This window comes from Macaca mulatta, chromosome 5 (genome assembly GCF_049350105.2).
Source record: "Macaca mulatta isolate MMU2019108-1 chromosome 5, T2T-MMU8v2.0, whole genome shotgun sequence".
In the NCBI taxonomy this organism is placed as follows: Eukaryota; Metazoa; Chordata; class Mammalia; order Primates; family Cercopithecidae; genus Macaca; species Macaca mulatta.
In genome coordinates, this window is record NC_133410.1 from 193,700,710 (window position 1) to 193,718,279 (window position 17,570).

At 40.4% G+C, this 17,570-nt stretch overlaps 1 protein-coding gene across 6 annotated transcripts in view; it reads left to right on the top strand.

Moving 5' to 3' along the window:
- Nucleotides 1–17,570, top strand: part of SNX25 (sorting nexin 25) — a 146,322-nt gene that overhangs the window by 49,533 nt on the left and 79,219 nt on the right. For all 6 annotated transcript variants that reach the window (XR_013417426.1, XR_013417427.1, XM_015139609.3 and 3 more), the window contains exons 4-5: nt 4,232–4,404; nt 7,231–7,417. Coding sequence is in view for 4 of the 6 variants with exons in the window: in XM_015139609.3 (XP_014995095.3) it covers nt 4,232–4,404; nt 7,231–7,417 (360 nt within the window). In the remaining 2 variants the exon portion in view is untranslated. The remainder of the gene's footprint in view (nt 1–4,231; nt 4,405–7,230; nt 7,418–17,570) is intronic.

The following is a 17,570-nucleotide window of genomic DNA, read 5'->3' on the forward strand; positions in this document are numbered from 1 at the left end:
ACTTTGACACTTTTTTTAACATTTTAAAAAATTAATGTTTAAGACCAACTCAATTTTATTTTCTTACTTAAAAGTCACAAACCATGGTTTGAAAACCGTTACTGTAAAGCAGTGATTCTCAGACTTTTTGTTCCTAGGATTTCTCTACATTCTTAAAAGTTTCTGAGAACCTCAAGGAGCTCATTGCTATGGGTTCTATCTAGTGGCGTGCTGGAACTGGCTTGTACGGGCATGCAGGAGTGAACTGTGCACAGGTCTTCCCAACTTTTGGTTCAGTTATACCAGATTGGTAGCTTGAAATGGGCCGTGGTGAGAGTATTTACACCATGGAATGGGCAAATGATCCAAATCAGAGCATTTTTTTTTCTCAGGAGAGCCAACATTTACCATTTCACAACTCATCGTATCTATTGATATTTACCATATTTGATATTTAAAAACTAGGAATTTTTAAAGTGCAAGAGTACATGGTACACTTTTCCTTAGCCATAAGAATGATGATGTCATCTCACATCATGTAGCCTGTGGAAACTACTATGCTTGGAAGAATGAGAATGAAAAAGACAAATGACCTTTTTATATTACTACAGTTTTAACATCCCAGATCCCCTGCAAGGATCTTGGGGACACCCAGGAGTCTCTGGACCTCCCTTTGAAAACTGCTGCTTATAGAGAAAGTACCTTCCAGTAAGCGGGGAGGGGTGTGAATCAGTAAGGAAAGTGAGAGAAATAGGGCTCTTGGGTTACCTCCTAGAGTCTCAAAAGCTTCCGCCTCTGCTTTCGAAGTGTTCACCAACCTCTGCAAGCACCTGCTAATTTGCTGTGGTATCCATTATTTCAAGTGTTCCATAGTCCCTCTTGACAAATACTGTGAAAGACTTGTTTGAATTCAGTGAAAGCTCATTTGAAAGTATGTAAATGATGGTCCAATAGAGGACAGTATTCTATCTCTCTCTCCATATATGTATATTATTTTTTATTTTATTTTTTTCTTTCAGACAGTCTCACTCTTTGCCCAGGCTAAAGTGCAGTGGTGTGATCTCGGCTCACTGCAACGTCCACCTCTCGGGTTCAAGAATTCTTGTGCCTTAGCCCCCCGAGTAGCTGGGATTATAGGCATGTGCCACCACACCCAGCTACATTTTGTATTTTTAGTAGAGATAGGGTTTCACCATGTTGGCCAGTCTGGTCTTGAACTTCTGACCTCAAGTGATCCACCTGCCTCAGCCTGCTAAGGTACTGGGATTACAGTGAGCTACTGTGCTGACTTGAGGACAGTATTTTAAATCAATGTTTATTCCAGTTAGAAAACTGATGGGTTTAGATTTGGGAGAAGAGCAAGTGGTTAGAAAAATTCAGTGGTTTTATGATTATCTAATTTCAACATGAGAATATATTTTTCATCCAGACGTTTACTAGCTTTTGAGATTACTGCTTTTGTGGATAATATAAATATATGGATAAAGCATCAGAATAATAGAAACAGAAAGTGATTTAATATTAGAAGCTCCTTCTCTTTGGGCTTCTAGTTTTCTTATGCCAAGGGTAGATTTATTTCACTGGCATCTGGGCTATGCCTAGAAGCTCTAGTTGATGATAAAGAATAAAGAACAAAATAAAGAAAAAAAAATTCTACCACATTTCTCATGGATTATGGATATTTGAAAAAGTACCAGTAGGTCACTGGCATTTTTCATATAGATGATTGTGTCCTGGAGAACTAATATTGTCCGTGTAGCATCTTATACAAACCATACAATCAGACCGGCAGACAGGGAGTCCAGGTTTAATGGCAAATAGCTGTATCTGCCTGCCCCAGGTCCACAGTGCACTTGTCCTAGAAATCTCCAGTAGTGTGCAGATGTCTATTGGCTGCAGAATGACTTTGGTAGCCTGGGTAGCACCCAATTGAATTGGCCACTATCAGACAAACAATAATAAATTGCCTTAATAAAACAACACATCGTTTAGTTGACTGGTGGGCAATTGTTCCTGGAGGCAGCTTTCCGGTCAGCCTGTATTTATTTCTAGAACATCATTCTATTGCCACTTTAAGCCAATCTAGATCACATTTAATTCTTGCCTCTGCTTCCTCTTCCTTTGTCCCATCTGTCTTGCTCCAGCATGTTTTGGGAAAATCTAAAAATGATTGCTTTTATACTATTATTTCAATAGCATCTTTAATTTCATAGTTTTCTTCTTTGCTGGTCAAGTACTGGCATGCAGTTTGAGGGAAAAAAAGAGTGTGTTTTTTTCGTGTTTTCCTTCTTTATCTCTGAAATGTTCTTTTTTATCTTTGTAATTTCTGATTGTGGTGTAATGTAGAGTTGGGACTTGAGATTGAAACAGAGCAGGACTTGAGAGAGTTATTTCTACCACTTATTACCTCTGTGACGTTGACTGTTCACATAATCATTCAGATCTTAATTTTCTCATCTATAGAATACAAGTGATGATGTCTACTTTTTGGTGTAGGTAGGAGGATTAAGTCATTGTACATTTGAAACTTTTTAATAAATATTAAAGTCCTTTTGCTTACTCAAGGAATGAGAACCCAGAGGTAAGTAGTAGGAATTACACAAACAAATGATTGATCCACACGGAACACAATAAGGATGCTGCAATGACTGATGGCTACAACCCACCAGAAGGCTAGTAGACGTCTCCTGCCACAGAGCAGCCTCACCCCTCGTGATGCTTTCTTGGCTTTGAAGCAATACTTGATGTCCGCTTTCTAGAGCACGTCTTAGGAATATCCTGCTCGGAGTTAGTGGAGGGATTCCAGGGAGAGATCTGCCTTTCCTTTTACCGTAGATCAAGCTGTTCTGGCCAGCCCTCTGGCTTTTGGCTCAGTCAGAAGGATTTTCCCTAACTTAGCTGTAGGAGGGAGAGGAACTTGTGGCAGTCTGAGCACCAGGCTCCTTTGTTGTCTGCCTTCCACTGATACGGAGAAGGCACTGTGGGCTCTTTGAGAGGGATTTTGATATTATTTAAATAAGCTTCTCTATTAAAAGTGGATTTTTTTCCCCAACTTCCTCCAGTGCTTATTAACTAGATAGATATTTTAAAAAAGAATTACCTTTAAAAGTGCTTGACATGATAAAGGAGTAGCATCTTAACCTTACTATAATAAAATATCAACCTAGCTGGCAGCAAAGCTAGAGTTTAAAATAATTGAAGATGCCTTTTTTAAAAAGTCAGCATATCAGTATATGCAAAAGGCTTCTTCTAAAAATTTCTTTTCATGTCGTTGGCTTTACACGTTAGGATAGAATTCCTCCAGGTTGTACAAGACAGAGGAAACCTTTCTTTTCTAGCGATATACGCTCTAGAAACTAGTCTTCAGTCTCCAGTGCAAAACTAAATTTCAGTTAACACCTGAGAGGCACGAGTTATAAAGGCACTAATATGCACTACTTTCATTTCCTGTGCGGTACCTGGTATGTTTCTCTCCCTCTGTTTCATGTTTTTTCTCAGTGTTACCTACTAGTTACTGTAAGAATCTCATATCCTTTGCCTCCTTATCTAGAAGACATTAGAAAAAGCAGCATCCCAGGCTTTCCTGAATCACTATCAAGATACTTTGGGAAGGGAAGTATAGAAAGTTCTGTTTTCCAGTCCTCTTCACTCAGATATTCCAAATTAATGGTCCTGGGATGGAGTCAGTACCAACAGGGAGGTGCACAACCAAAGTTGTCAAGACTGGCTGAAAAATACTTGGGAGCCTCACAGAAGGCAATTTGCCAACAAGTTAGATAATGTGGAGTTTATAGACCCTCTGGCTCACTTAAACTACCTGTAGTCTCTTTATCCTGTGATCTCCCAGTCAGAAAGCAGGCTGGCGACCTTGGTTTATGCTTTGTTAGGTTTTTTTGAAAAATGAAGCTGGAGGTCACACTTAAGAAAACATCTAGAAGACTTAAAAATTACCTAAATAAATACTCGTACCTTTTTAGATTGTTGCTATGATTCTGGAATTATCTATGTACCCTTTGATGCTACTGAAGCTAGTCGTTATGATTTCATTTGAAATCCAGAAAGGCCATGCGTTTGCATGTATTCTAGCAAAAGTTTTCCAGGTTAGTTGATGGTTGAGGAAATTTGATTGTTGAGGAGATGGCAGAGTTACTATAACCAATGCGTTTCCCATTTGAAATATTTTTTACCTACTAGTACATAATTGAATTGTTTCTAGAAATTTCTCTCCTCCTTTTTCACTCTCTTTGTTTAGACATGAAGAGCAGCCGAGGCCTTTTGTGTTGCACGCATGCTTGAGGAACTCAGATGATGAAGTAAGATTTCTACAGACGTGTTCTCGGGTTCTGGTGTTTTGTCTCCTCCCCTCAAAGGATGTGCAGTCTCTCAGCTTACGTATAATGCTTGCAGAAATTCTCACAACAAAAGGTAAACTTGTACAGTTGATTTTACTAATTCAATAAGTGCGCAAACTAATGTGCTACATACTAATGTGAAAATAATTTGTATAACACCTATGCAGACCTTGTTTACTGTTGAACATATGGGATTTGAAGTATTTTCAAAATTTTGTTATGTCTCTCTAAGTATTTGGCCACACAGGATAAACTTACATTTTTAATATGACATATTGCCAGATACACGGTCCATTATGTTGTATGTTTTGACACAGAAAACCAGTTCTTATGCTCTCCACAGGGAAGCATTCATTTGTGATAGCTTTTGAGTTATCTAGGCTAATAATATGTACATTAATGAAAGTATGGGCCGGGCGCGGTGGCTCAAGCCTGTAATCCCAGCACTTTGGGAGGCCGAGACGGGTGGATCACGAGGTCAGGAGATCGAGACCATCCTGGTGAACACAGTGAAACCCCGTCTCTACTAAAACTACAAAAAACTAGCCGGGCGAGGTGGCGGGCGCCTGTAGTCCCAGCTACTCGGGAGGCTGAGGCAGGAGAATGGCGTGAACCCGGGAGGCGGAGCTTGCAGTGAGCTGAGATCAGGCCACTGCACTCCAGCCTGGGCGACAGAGCGAGACTCCGTCTCAAAAAAAAAAAAAAAAAAAAAAAAGAAAGTATGCGTGTGTGTGTGTGTGTGTATAATAGGTATATAATATCCATAGTATGTATGTTTATATATTACGTGTGTGTATAATAGCTATATAATACCCATAGTATGTATATTTACATATTACATACGTGTGTGTATAATAGCTATATAATATCCATAGTGTGTATGTTTACATATTACGTGTGTATGTGTGTATTCAAATTCTTTTTTTTTTTTTTAAATAGAGGTGGGGGTCTTACTATGTTGCCCAGGCAAGTCTTGAACTCCTGGGTTCAAGTGATCCTCCCGCATAGGCCTCCCAAAGTGCTGAGATTACAGGTGGGAGCAACCATGCTTGACCACAGTCAAATTCTGATTAGTATATTTACTTAAAATATCTTTGCTATATGATTTATTGGTAATGCCTATATAGTAATGCATTGATTAACAATAGGGATATGTCTCAAGAAATGTGTCATTAGATAATGTCATTGTGCACATATCATAGAGTGTACTTACACACCTACATGGGATAGCCCACTACACACAGAGGCAATATGGTGTAGCCTATTGCTCCTAGACTGTAAACCTGTACACCTATTACTCTGCTGAATACTGTAGGCAGTTGTAATACAATGGTATTTGTGTATCTAAATATAGCAAAGGTACAATAAAAATACGGTATACAAGATAAAAAATAGTACACCTATATAGGAGACTTACCATGAATGGAGCTTGCAGGACTGGACGTTGCTCTGAGTGAGTCTGAGTGAGTGGGGAGTGACTGTGAAGGCCTAGGACATGACTGTGCACCACTGCAGACTTCATAAACACTGTACACTTAGGCTACACTAAATTTATTTAAAATTTTATTTTCTTCAATAAATTAACATTAGCTTACTATAACTTTTTTTACTTTATGAACTATTAATTTTTTTTAACTTTTTGACTCTTGTAATTACAGTCATTTATCATCATCAAGTATTATGTACTGTACATAATTGTATATGCTGTATTTTTATACTATTGACAGTGCAGTAGGTTTGTTCACACCAGCTTGACATCATTAAATGCTAGAAAATTTTCAGCTTCATTATAATCTTATGGGGGCTACTGTCATATATTCGGTCTGTTGTTGACCAGAATGTCATTATGTGATCCATGACTGTACATAATTTTGTGAACTTGGAATAAATAAAAAGGAACTGTGGCACAATATAATGTGATTACTCGAAAAAAGTTAACTGTATCCAAGGAAATGCTTAGTCAGGATAAGAGAAACTTTCCCTCCTCTCAGTCTCAGACAAATAGCATCGCGTTTGAGATGCAGTGATTATCTCATTTACTCTCTCAGGATAAGCCAGCTGTGCCCATCAGCTATTAGAACCAACCACAGAGCAAAGAGGAAGTTTCAAAGGATGGCTTTGTAATAGTGTCATTGACTTTTTAACTTCCTCTCTAAGGTCTGTTTTAACCACTTGGGGAGAATGTTGACTTGCATCCTTTGGCAGACTAAGTTTGCCAAAACATATTGAAACTTATAAGTAATATAAATAAATAAAAGAAAAAATCAGTGTACCTAATTTTTTTTGTTTTTTTTTTTGTTGTTGTTTTTTGAGACGGAGCCTCACTCTGTCGCCAAGGCTGGAGTGCAATGGCGCGATCTCGGCTCACTGCAACCTCCACCTCCTGGGTTCAAGCGATTCTCCTGTCTCAGCCACCTGAGTAGCTGGGATTACAGACGTGTGCCACCATGCCTGGCTAATTTTTGTATTTTTAGTAGAGACAGGATTTCACCGTGTTAACCAGGCTGGTCTCGAACTCCTGACCTCAAGTGATCCACCTGTCTCAGCCTCCCAAAGTGTTGGGATTACAGGCGTGAGCCATCGTGCCCAGCTTTAATTTTGATAGTTTTGTTAGCAACTTGAGTTCCAAATGACTTCCCTTCATTATTCCTTTACATTTCACTTATTTATTAAAATGACAACTTGATTGTAGCCACAGATGATAACATATTTGGAGGGATAGGCAGCGGTATGTGTGCGCGTGTATACATTTTTGAATTGTTTATTGTATTATATAGATATTCCTCTGTTTGGCTACTTGGAAAATGTTTTCCAAATCTGGTTTCAATTATGTGATGTATAAACAATTCCCTTAAAGAAGAATACCTTTCTCAGGGGCGATTTCTTCTTCTTCCTGTAGTCTTGAAGCCGGTAGTGGAGTTACTGAGTAATCCAGACTACATTAACCAAATGCTGCTTGCCCAGCTGGAGTACAGAGAGCAGGTGAATGAGCATCACAAGAGAGCCTACACCTATGCCCCCTCTTATGAGGACTTCATCAAGCTCATTAACAGCAACTCTGATGTGGAGTTCTTGAAGCAACTAAGGTATTTGGTCTTCAATTATAGCACAGCAACAACTACTGATTATCATCCGCTGCCTAGTTAGGTTAAAAAAAAAAAGTAGGCAGGGAAGCAGAAATAAAACAAGTCTATAAATCTTACTATTTTGTGACAGCTAAATTTATCCAGCATCACCTTAACAGTGTACTTAGAATGGATTTTTTCAAAGTATTAGGTTTTTCAAATACAGTTGACTCTTGAACAATTTGGGAGTTGGGGGCACCCACAATCCCCATCGCCCCCACCCCCAGTCAGAAATCACATATAACATTTGACTTGGGCCTAGCACAGTGGCTCACACCCGTAATCCCAGCGCTTTGGGAGGCTGAGGTGGGCAGATCACTTCAGGTCAGGAGTTCAAGACCAGCCTGGCCAACACGGTGAAACCCCATCTCTACTAAAAATACAAAAATCAGCTAGGTGTGGTGGCACATGCCTGTAGTTCCAGCTACTCAGGAGGCTGATGTATGAGAATCACTTGAACCTGGGGGTGGAGGTTGCCGTGAGCTGAGATCATGCCACTGCACTCCAGCCTGGGTGAGAGAGCGAGACTCCGTCTCAAAAAACAATAAAAACAATAAAAATAAAAAATAAAAAATGACTCTCCGTATACTTAACTACTAAATACCTTACTGTTGCCCAAAGCCTTACCAATAACATAAAGTTATTAGCACCTACCTTGTATGTTATATGTATTATGTATTATATTCTTACAATAAAGTAAGCTAGAGAAAAGAAAATGTTATGAAAATCAGAAAGAGAAAATATATATATATATATATATATATATTTTTTTTTTTTTTTTTTTTTTTTTTTTTTGAGACTGAGTCTGGCTCTGTCGCCCAGGCTGGAGTATAGTGGCCGGATCTCAGCTCACTGCAAGCTCCGCCTCCCGGGTTTACGCCATTCTCCTGCTTCAGCCTCCCGAGTAGCTGGGACCACAGGCGCTCGCCACTTCGCCCGGCTAGTTTTTTTTTTTGTATTTTTTTAGTAGAGATGGGGTTTCACCGTGTTAGCCAGGATGGTCTCGATCTCCTGACCTCGTGATCCGCCAGTCTCAGCCTCCCAAAGTGGAGAAAATATATTTACTATGCAGTAAGTGGAAGCAGATCATCATAAAGGTCTTCATCCTCATCTCTTCACATGGAAGTACGCTGAGGAGGAGGAGAATAAGGAGGGATTTGTCTTGCTGTCTCAGGTGGCAGAGGCAGAACAAAATCCTGTGTAAGTGGACTCATGCAGTTCAAACCTATGTTTTTCAAGAGTCAGCTGTAATGAGGCTATAATAGATTGAAAGCTCTTCAGATGTCAGGAGTACCTGCTTAGCTGCTCAGATGACTACCTTAGAAAAGCTTTGGAAGGACTTGGAAGGACATCAGAAGGAGATGATGTGTTTTTAAATTACAGAGTAGAACATTGTGTTGGTTTTTGTTTGTCTTGGACAGTACAGAGGCTTGGGTTTGGGAATAAGAGGTTCTAGATTAATTATTTTGAGAAAACACATTTGAAAATACCATAGGAGTATCTTTTATAGGGGACCGCAATGTCCCTTGTTATACCTGAGTTATTTTAGGGGTGAGTGTGTATTTTTGTGTTTTTTTAAGAGTATATACGCATTTAGTGTGATTATATAGTATTGTCTAGTTTGTAAATTTTCTAGGCTTCTGTTTCTCTACTCTTCTTTTTAATGTTCCCAAATGATAATACATGGGAAAGAAAGAAAACTCTTATATGTTCATTTTGTTTTTCATTAATAATTTTGGTAAATCCCTGATGGAAAAGTAAAATATTGGTTGAAATTGGGTGTTTGAATTAGTTGAGGGTTTAAAACTTGTGACATTCACTTGTGAACTGGGGTTAACGTTAAGATGACTCATGCTGTTTAATTTTCTGATTCGAATAAAACACCATCTAAGGAGACATACCTTGTAGATGCCACTGTGTTCTTATACATGGTGTCATATCTTAATCTAGGTGTCACAAATACATAATGACGGGTTCAGTTTACAAATATATACCTCAAATACATAATGACGGGTTCGATGTAAATGGATTTGTTTACAAGTAGTTTAATTTTGGGTATAATAAAAATCTGATATAATATCTGGAGATTTTATGTTTCTCTTGCCATGCATAATTTTGAATAGGCTACATGATATTCTTTATAGATTTGTTTTTATTTACGTCTGAGTCTAGACATTTCTTTTTTGTAAGTGTGACACTTGAGCTAGAACCCAAGAGCCGGTATTCCAGGTTTGTTATGTGAGGCTTACAGGTTACATCCACTCAAGTCATCCTTATCCCAGCGTCCTTTGATTCCTTTTAAAGCCTCATTCTATAAAAGTGAAAGAGCTCACAGTGGTGGAACACCCTTGTTGCCTCTCCTCTCCCTAAAACTGCACACACACACACACACACACACACACACACACCCCAAACTCTAGTTGTAGGGATGCTATTCAAACCTATACTCAAATACTCATCCACCTGGTGCTTTCATGCCTGCCGTTCCCGGATTTGTGGTGCCTGATGTGACAAGGTAACATGATGACTATGCCCCACAACATTGTAATTTCTTCCTAAGACATTGTTTATGAACAGGTAATTCATGTTGATAATTTGTGGCTTCATTGAATTCCTGAGCATTTTTCTTTAACCAAATAGTCTTTCCACAGTAAAGGCAGATGTGGACTATTTGGTAACCCCAAGCAAGTTTAAGATAACAATCGAGAGTCAACAGTGGCAGATTAAGAGAATCGGTATTCCTTGTTCTTACAGACTTGTGGGTGAGTGTTCTATTTTGTGTGCCAAACTGAAGATTCCAGCACATAGGGATGTATTTAATAGTTAATGGAGGAAACAGAAAGGCCTGAGTTTTTTTTTTTTTTTTTTTTTAAGAGACAAGGTCCTGCGGTGTTGCCCACGCTGGACAAACTCTTAGGCTCAAACAGTCCTCCTCCCTCAGCCTTCCAAGTAGCTGGCACTACAGGCGAGCTCCTGATTTTTTAAAAATCAGAACTAATTATTTTGAATGATCTACTACTGGTTCTCTAGCACCATCTGTTATTTTGCATCTTAACACAGTTCCTGTATTGTAAGATGAATGAATCTTGATAAAAATGAATGGTTTATCTTCTTCAAAATGTACCAGCCAAAGATTCAGAACTATTTAAATACTATATACAGTTCATCATCTGGTAGATAAAGAAGTAGCTCAAAAAAAAAAAAAAAATCCTAGCACTTGGGGAAGCTGAGGAGGGCAGATTGCTTGAGCCTGGCAGTTCAAGACCAGCCCGGGGAACATGGCAAAACCCCATCTCTACAATAAAAAAACGATAAAACTATGGTGTACGCTGCTCCAGGATGATTGAACAGCTTACTTCTGTTGCAGTAGGAACATCATGGATTGCCTTAACTCGATTGACCAAACATTACACCGAAGTTCTGATTTTACGTTTTTCCTTTCCCTTCTGATATGTGATGAAACAAAAATAGTGTGAGCCTTTAACTCTTTCTCAAAGATCACTTCCTCTTGACATCATAAATAGGGCAAGATTAAAGGGATAGCGCCCTAGGTGCCCTGAGAAGCAGGCCCTTTGGTCTTGAGCACTGAGGGACTTAAGAGGCAGTAGAAGTGCTAAACTGAAGAATGCCTTTAAAAAAATGAGATATGATTCACATACCATAGAATTCACCACCTTTAAGTGTATAATTCAGTGGTTTTAGTGTATTCAAAGACTCTGTGACTGTCACTACTATGTAATTTCAGAATATTTTCATCACCCTAAAAAGAAACCCTGTGCCCACTAGCAGTCACTCCCCATTCCTTCCCTCCCTGCAGCCCTTGGCAACCACCAGTCTGCTTTCTGTCTCTATGGATTCGCCTAGTCTGGGCATTTCATATAAATGGGATCATGTAGTATGTGGCCTTTTGTGTCTGCTTGCTTTCACTCATTGTGTTTTCAAGGTTCATTTGCATTGTATAACGTATCAATGCTCCATTCCTTTTTTTGGCTGAATAATATTCCATGGTGTGAATATAGCACATTTGGTTCATCCTTTCACTAGTCCATGGGCAAGCTGGATCGTCTGACATTTAAAGGATGCCTTTTGAGTGACCGTTGAGCATCTTCAGTGACATTGTCGGTGACTGTTGATAAGTGAGAGTGAAATAAAATGTTGCAGTTCCTAACCTCTTTCTAGTATGGCCTCCTGCCACGGCGTACCCACCGCCGCCAAGGAGTGACGGGACACAGGCACCAGGAAGGTGCGTTCCTTTTGTGCACTATTCCCGTTCTGTGTGTTGTATGTTCCTCTTTCTTCCACCTTATTACTAGGCTTTGCGTTTCTAGCAGGGTTTGCAGAGTCAGTGGGAAGGGCACTTGGAGGTATTTGGATTAGATAATCGAGCTTGTCAGGGGTGACTAGTCTGTTAGAGGCAAAAGGAGTCCATTCTCAGATTTAATTAGGTTGGATCCTTTTACAAGGGATCTCAGCTCACTGCAACCTCTGCCTCACGGGTTTAAGTGATCCTCTCACCTCAGCCTCCCAAGTAGCTGGGACAACAGGCACACGCCACCACGCCTGATTAGTTTTTGCCATGTTGGCCAGGCTGGTCTTGAACTCCTGGCTTCAAGTGATCCGCCTGTCTCAGTCTCCCAAAGTGCTGTAATTACAGGTGTGAGCCACCGTGCCCGACTGGAACTGTTTTCTTAATTCATAGACTGAGCTATTCTGTTGTTTTTCTGGTACAATTGTAGTACTCTGCTATCTGACTTTGTTGGTGTTTTATGTTACTAGCTTCAGATTGCTCTCAGTACGATTTTGGGATAGGCTGCCTGAGGCAGGTAATGTGTTTTATTTAGACTAAGCAGTTGATGTACCTATCCACTTTTATTTTTTACGTATTTGAGAGATACATATTTTCTAAAGGAAATAAAGTCCTTCAACTCTGTTAGGGCAGAATGCACTAAAAACAAACACAAAAAAACCTTGAAGGTGATGTTTGTAGTCCTGGAATAGTTTGGTTATTTTCTGAATCAGCATGAAGTGCTTTCACAGTAGAACTAGAAATGCATCTTTCAAATATACTAACTTAGTGGTTTTAACCTTGACTGTATGTTAGAACCACGGAGACCTTTTAAAAAAGTAAGTTGTGTATCCCACTAGCTTTTGTAGCTTTTCCTTCTTCTTCTTTTCTGGATGCAGGGTGTTGAAGTGAAGATGTGGTGGTTATACTTGTGTGATATTTTGAATTTTCCATTGTTTTCTGGTAGGAGCAGTGACCGACTCTGCTAACAGCACAAGAGCCAAAAATGTGAATGCCATCCTGGTTCAGGATATTAAAGGGCAGCTGGATAGGTTTCCCACGGTTGGTGGGGGTGGTGAGGGATGCCACAGTCAAGGAAGGCAAACCAGAGCTCAGAATGAAGGTGCATCTATTAGTGAAACTCACAAGTGCCATTATACTAGAGAAAAGACTGAGTGTTCCGTTGTTTTGAAGATAAAGTGGGGTCAAAGCAAACATTACAATAGAAATTAAAGGTCTGTCCTTTCAGAACCTCTTATAAAGGCGCGGGTGGCTTGTGGCCCAGGAAAGCATCCGGTGCTGCCTGCATTGTATAATCCTGCAGTGCATTGTAAACTGTGTGCTAATGAAAATGGTTTGCTCTTCCACAAGTAGGTGCCTCGGCTTCACCCCTAGGAATTTTTATCTAATTGGTCTGGAGGGGAATCCGGGCATCAGGATTTTTTAAAAGCTCCCCGGGTGATTGTGACATGCAACTAGTATTGAGATTCTCTTGTAAATGGAGTATTCTTCCATCTGCTTCCCATCTGAAGTGTTGACTAGACATCCTGTTGTATAATTCATTGCCCTCTAATTATCTGAAAACTGGTTGTACTATGTGAGATACATGGAAACTGTTGAGGACAATATGGACTGAAGTGGACACCTCATTTTTTTACCACGTTTATTGCAATGAACAAAGGGTGTTTTCTCACTGACCTTCCTGAGAGACATTTTCAACCTAAGGTTTCTCAATCTTGGTAAAATTGACATTTGGGGCTAGATAATTCTTTATTGTGGGAGGTGGTTCTGTTTATTGTAGAATTTTTAGCAGTGTGCCTTGCCCCTGCCCACTGAATGCCAGCGGTATTCTGCTGTACCCCTACAGTTGCGACAAACAAAAATGCTTCCAGACATTGCCAAGTATCTTAGGGGGAAAAGCTGCTCCTGGTTGAGAGCCACTGGCTTCAACCCATGAATAGATTGGAGGTACTTAAATTACTTAGAATCCAATTCAGCTGAAGGTTACCAAAAACCTCCCAAATAATGATGGCATCCAAAGTATACCAGCTTTTTCCCCAGATTGATTGAGGTACACGTGACCAATAAAAATTCCGTATATTTAAGGTGTACAGCATCATTTATTTATTTAGAGACAGGTTCTCGCTCTGTTACCTAGGCTGGAGTGCAGTGGTGCAATCACAGCTCACAGCAGCCTTGACCTTCTGGGCTCAAGGGATCCTCCCTCCTGCCTCAGCCTCCCAAAGTGCTGGGATTACAGGGGTGAGCCACCATGCCTGGCTGATATTTGATGTATGTACACATTGTGGAGTAGTTACCACAATCAAGCTAATTAACATATCAATTACCTCACATGGTTACCTTTTTGTATGTGTGGTGAGAACACCTAGGATCAACTCTTAGCAGATTTCAAGTATATCATACGGTATTACCAACTATAGTCACCACGCTGTGTGTTAGCTCTCCAGGAGTTACTCACCTTTGTACCCTTTAACCAGCATCTTCCAGTCTCCCTGCCACCTTCAGCCCCTGGTAACCACCATTCTACTCTCTGCTTTTAGGAGCTGGACTGTTTCAGATTCTACATGTATGTGAGACGATGCAGTATTTGGCTTATTTTATTTAGCACAGTGTCCTCCAGGTTCACCCACATTGTTGCCAATGGCAGGGTTTCCTTCTTTGTTAAGGCGGAATAGTAAAGCAGGCAGCCCAGGACTTGTGGTATGGGGGCTCCTTCCTTCTCAAGGACCCAGTCTCCTTCCAGCTCACTGCCCTGCCATCCAGAGAGTATTGTCCAGAGTTTTCATGGTCCAGGGTGGATTCTAGAATTTCACCCATCATATCCTAATTCCAGCAAGCAGGATGAAGGCAAGGAAAAAAGATGACAGAGGTTATACACTGGCTGTCTTTTTTTTGGGGACAGAGTCTCGCTCTGTCACACAGGCTGGAATGCAGTGGCGCGATCTCAGCTAACTGCAACCTCCACCTCCCGGGTTCAAATGATTCTTCTGCCTCAGCCTCCTGAGGCTGGGACTACAGGCATGCCCCACCACGCCAGGCTAATTTTTGTATTTTGGTAGAGACAGGATTTTACCATATTGGCCAGGCTAGTCTTAAATATGGCTGTTGTTTATTATCTATGGGATCCTGGGAAAGGGAGGGAGGCCACTGTGCCGGGATAATTTTTGTATTTTCTGTGGAGATGAGGTGTCATTATGTTGCCCAGGCTGGGTCTCAAACTTCTGGCCTCAAACTATCCACCAACCTTGGCCTCCCAAAGTGTTGGAATTACAGATGTGAGCTACCACGCCAGGCTGCAATTTTTTTTAAATAGAGAAAAGCTGATAATAACCAAAATGCCTAACAAAAAAGGTTTGGTTAAAAAGATTTTTGGTGTATCTATACAATGGAATACCATATATTGGTCATGGTGTAGCATTAGAATATTTAATTGTGCTGGAAAACATTAATTATAAATTAATGAAAAGGCTCTAAGGCAATATGTATAGCATAAACCTAGTTTTATAAAACAAAAAAATTATGTTTGCATAGAAAAAGGTTATAAAGATAGTTCAAATGTTAATAGTGGTTAACTTTGAATGTTGTGCTTTGTATATTTGAGAAAATATACATATGCTACTATATATATACATATACATATGCTACTTCATCTTCAATGAACATATGCTACTTTAGAGAAAGTAAAAACTGGTGCAGACTGAGAAAGTCACATCTGCCCAGCCATTTATCAGACTGGTATAACAGACGCTAAAGCCACCTACAAAGTAAACAGGAAACAGTATTTCCCCTAAGTACCTGCCATGGCAGTAAAGTGTCCTGATGATCCCCTTCTTTGTGCTTTCGTATTCACTGAGAAACTTTGTTTTCAAAAATCTTCAGCTGCCACTTCCTGTTTGGAATTGTATCAGTAAGCATGACAGATTCTGCTCTTGCCTGGATGATCTAAGTCAGCCTGACACAAAGAAGCAGCTTCGATTTACGACCCAGAAGCAGAGCTGCAGTTACGGGGTTTCTGGACTCAGTATGTCTATCTGACAGCTTTCAGGAAGTGAGACCCTGGATCCCCCCAACGTTGACCCCTTTACACAGCCCTGCCTTGAGCCTGTCAAAAGGCTGCGTCATTTAAACTTCACCTTCACTCCACTGTTCCCTAGAATCCCATAGTAATGTTATGTTTTCCCTGGTTTGGAGAGGCCCCACAGGTTCCACTGCTACACTGTCTCTTGCTCTTCCTGGGGGTCAACTGACCTGAGTTTGCTGGACTAGAGTGATCCTGGTGGTCTCAGGTTGACTGGGCTAAAATGCTTCTGTAATCAGGAAAAAGTAAGGCTGCTTCAAATTTATACATATTTAACAAACATATACACGTACCATTTCCCCAGATAGTACATATCTAAAGACTCAGTAACTGCATTAAGGAAGAATAATAATGAACATTGATTGAACTCTCACCGCGGGGCAGGCTGTGTTTTAAGATTTTTAAGGGTATTATCTAATTTAAGGTGTATAACAGCCCTTTGAGGAAAACTTACTGTTATTACTCTTTTTTATAAATGACAATGCTTTAGTTTTAGAAAGCTTAAATCATTTTCCCAGGATGACATAGTGTGTGTTAGAAACAGGATTTGAACACAGGCCATCCAGTGTGAGAGCTCACATTCTTCACTACTCTGATACACTTTCTCACTTATCCAGCAGTCAGTCCCTTTTCGTAGTGCCAATGGATAGGAAAAAACTTCAGCTTAACTGACTAAAAGCATCATGGCTTTATTTATTCACACATTCTTTAACTGAAGTCCCTCTAACAAAAACATTCCTAGCCTGTGGCAACTCTGAAAACATTATTATAAAATTCTTTAGGCCGGGTGTGGTGGTTCACGCCTGAAATCCCAGCACTTTGGGAGGTGAAGGCGGGTAGATCACTTGAGGCCAGGAGTTCAAGACCAGCCTGGACAACATGGTGAAACCCCATCTCTACAAAAAATACAAAAATTAGCTGGGCATGGTCACGCACACCTGTAATCCCAGCATTCCAGAGGCTGAGACACGAGAATCGCTTGAACCTGGGAGGTGGAAGTTGCAGTGAGTCGAGATCGCACCACTGCACTCCAGTTTGGGCAACAGAGCGAGACTCTGTCTCTAAATAAAAATAAAAATTCTTTGGTTTTTCATAGACACTTGTAATATGTATGGTATTCTACTCCATAATCTTACTGATTTTTATAAAACATTGTTTTAAACCATTTATCACATTGCATACCTGAGACTAAGGTTTGGCCAGCCTTTGACTCTCCCATGAAATTATAGCATGTGCATGTCCGGACAGGCTGGAGGGCAGTGGCGCAATCTCAGCTCACTGCAACCTCCACCTCCCAGGTTCAAGTGATTCTCCTGCCTCAGCCTCCCGAGTAGCTGGGACTGCAGGCGCCGGCCACCATGCCCGGCTAATTTTTTTTTTGTATTTTAGTAAAAACAGAGTTTCACCATGTTGGCCACGCTGGTCTTGAACTCCTGACCTCAAGTGATCTACCTGCCTCGGCCTCCCAAAGTGCTGGGATTACAGGCATGAGCCACCCCGCCCAGCCTTGAATCTGTGAATATCTAAGGTGATCACTTTGAATTGCTGTGTAGCATTTCAGTGAGTTTGAGATTGTTGGGAAGTGTTCAGAAACACAAATTTGCTCTTTTTATTTAGCCAGTTGTAAAATACCAAAGAGAGATGACGTGGCCGCTCTGGGGAGCAGATGGCAGTTATCTTTGTGTGGCTTTTCCTTATCACTGGGACAAAGGATACTGTAGGTAGGATCT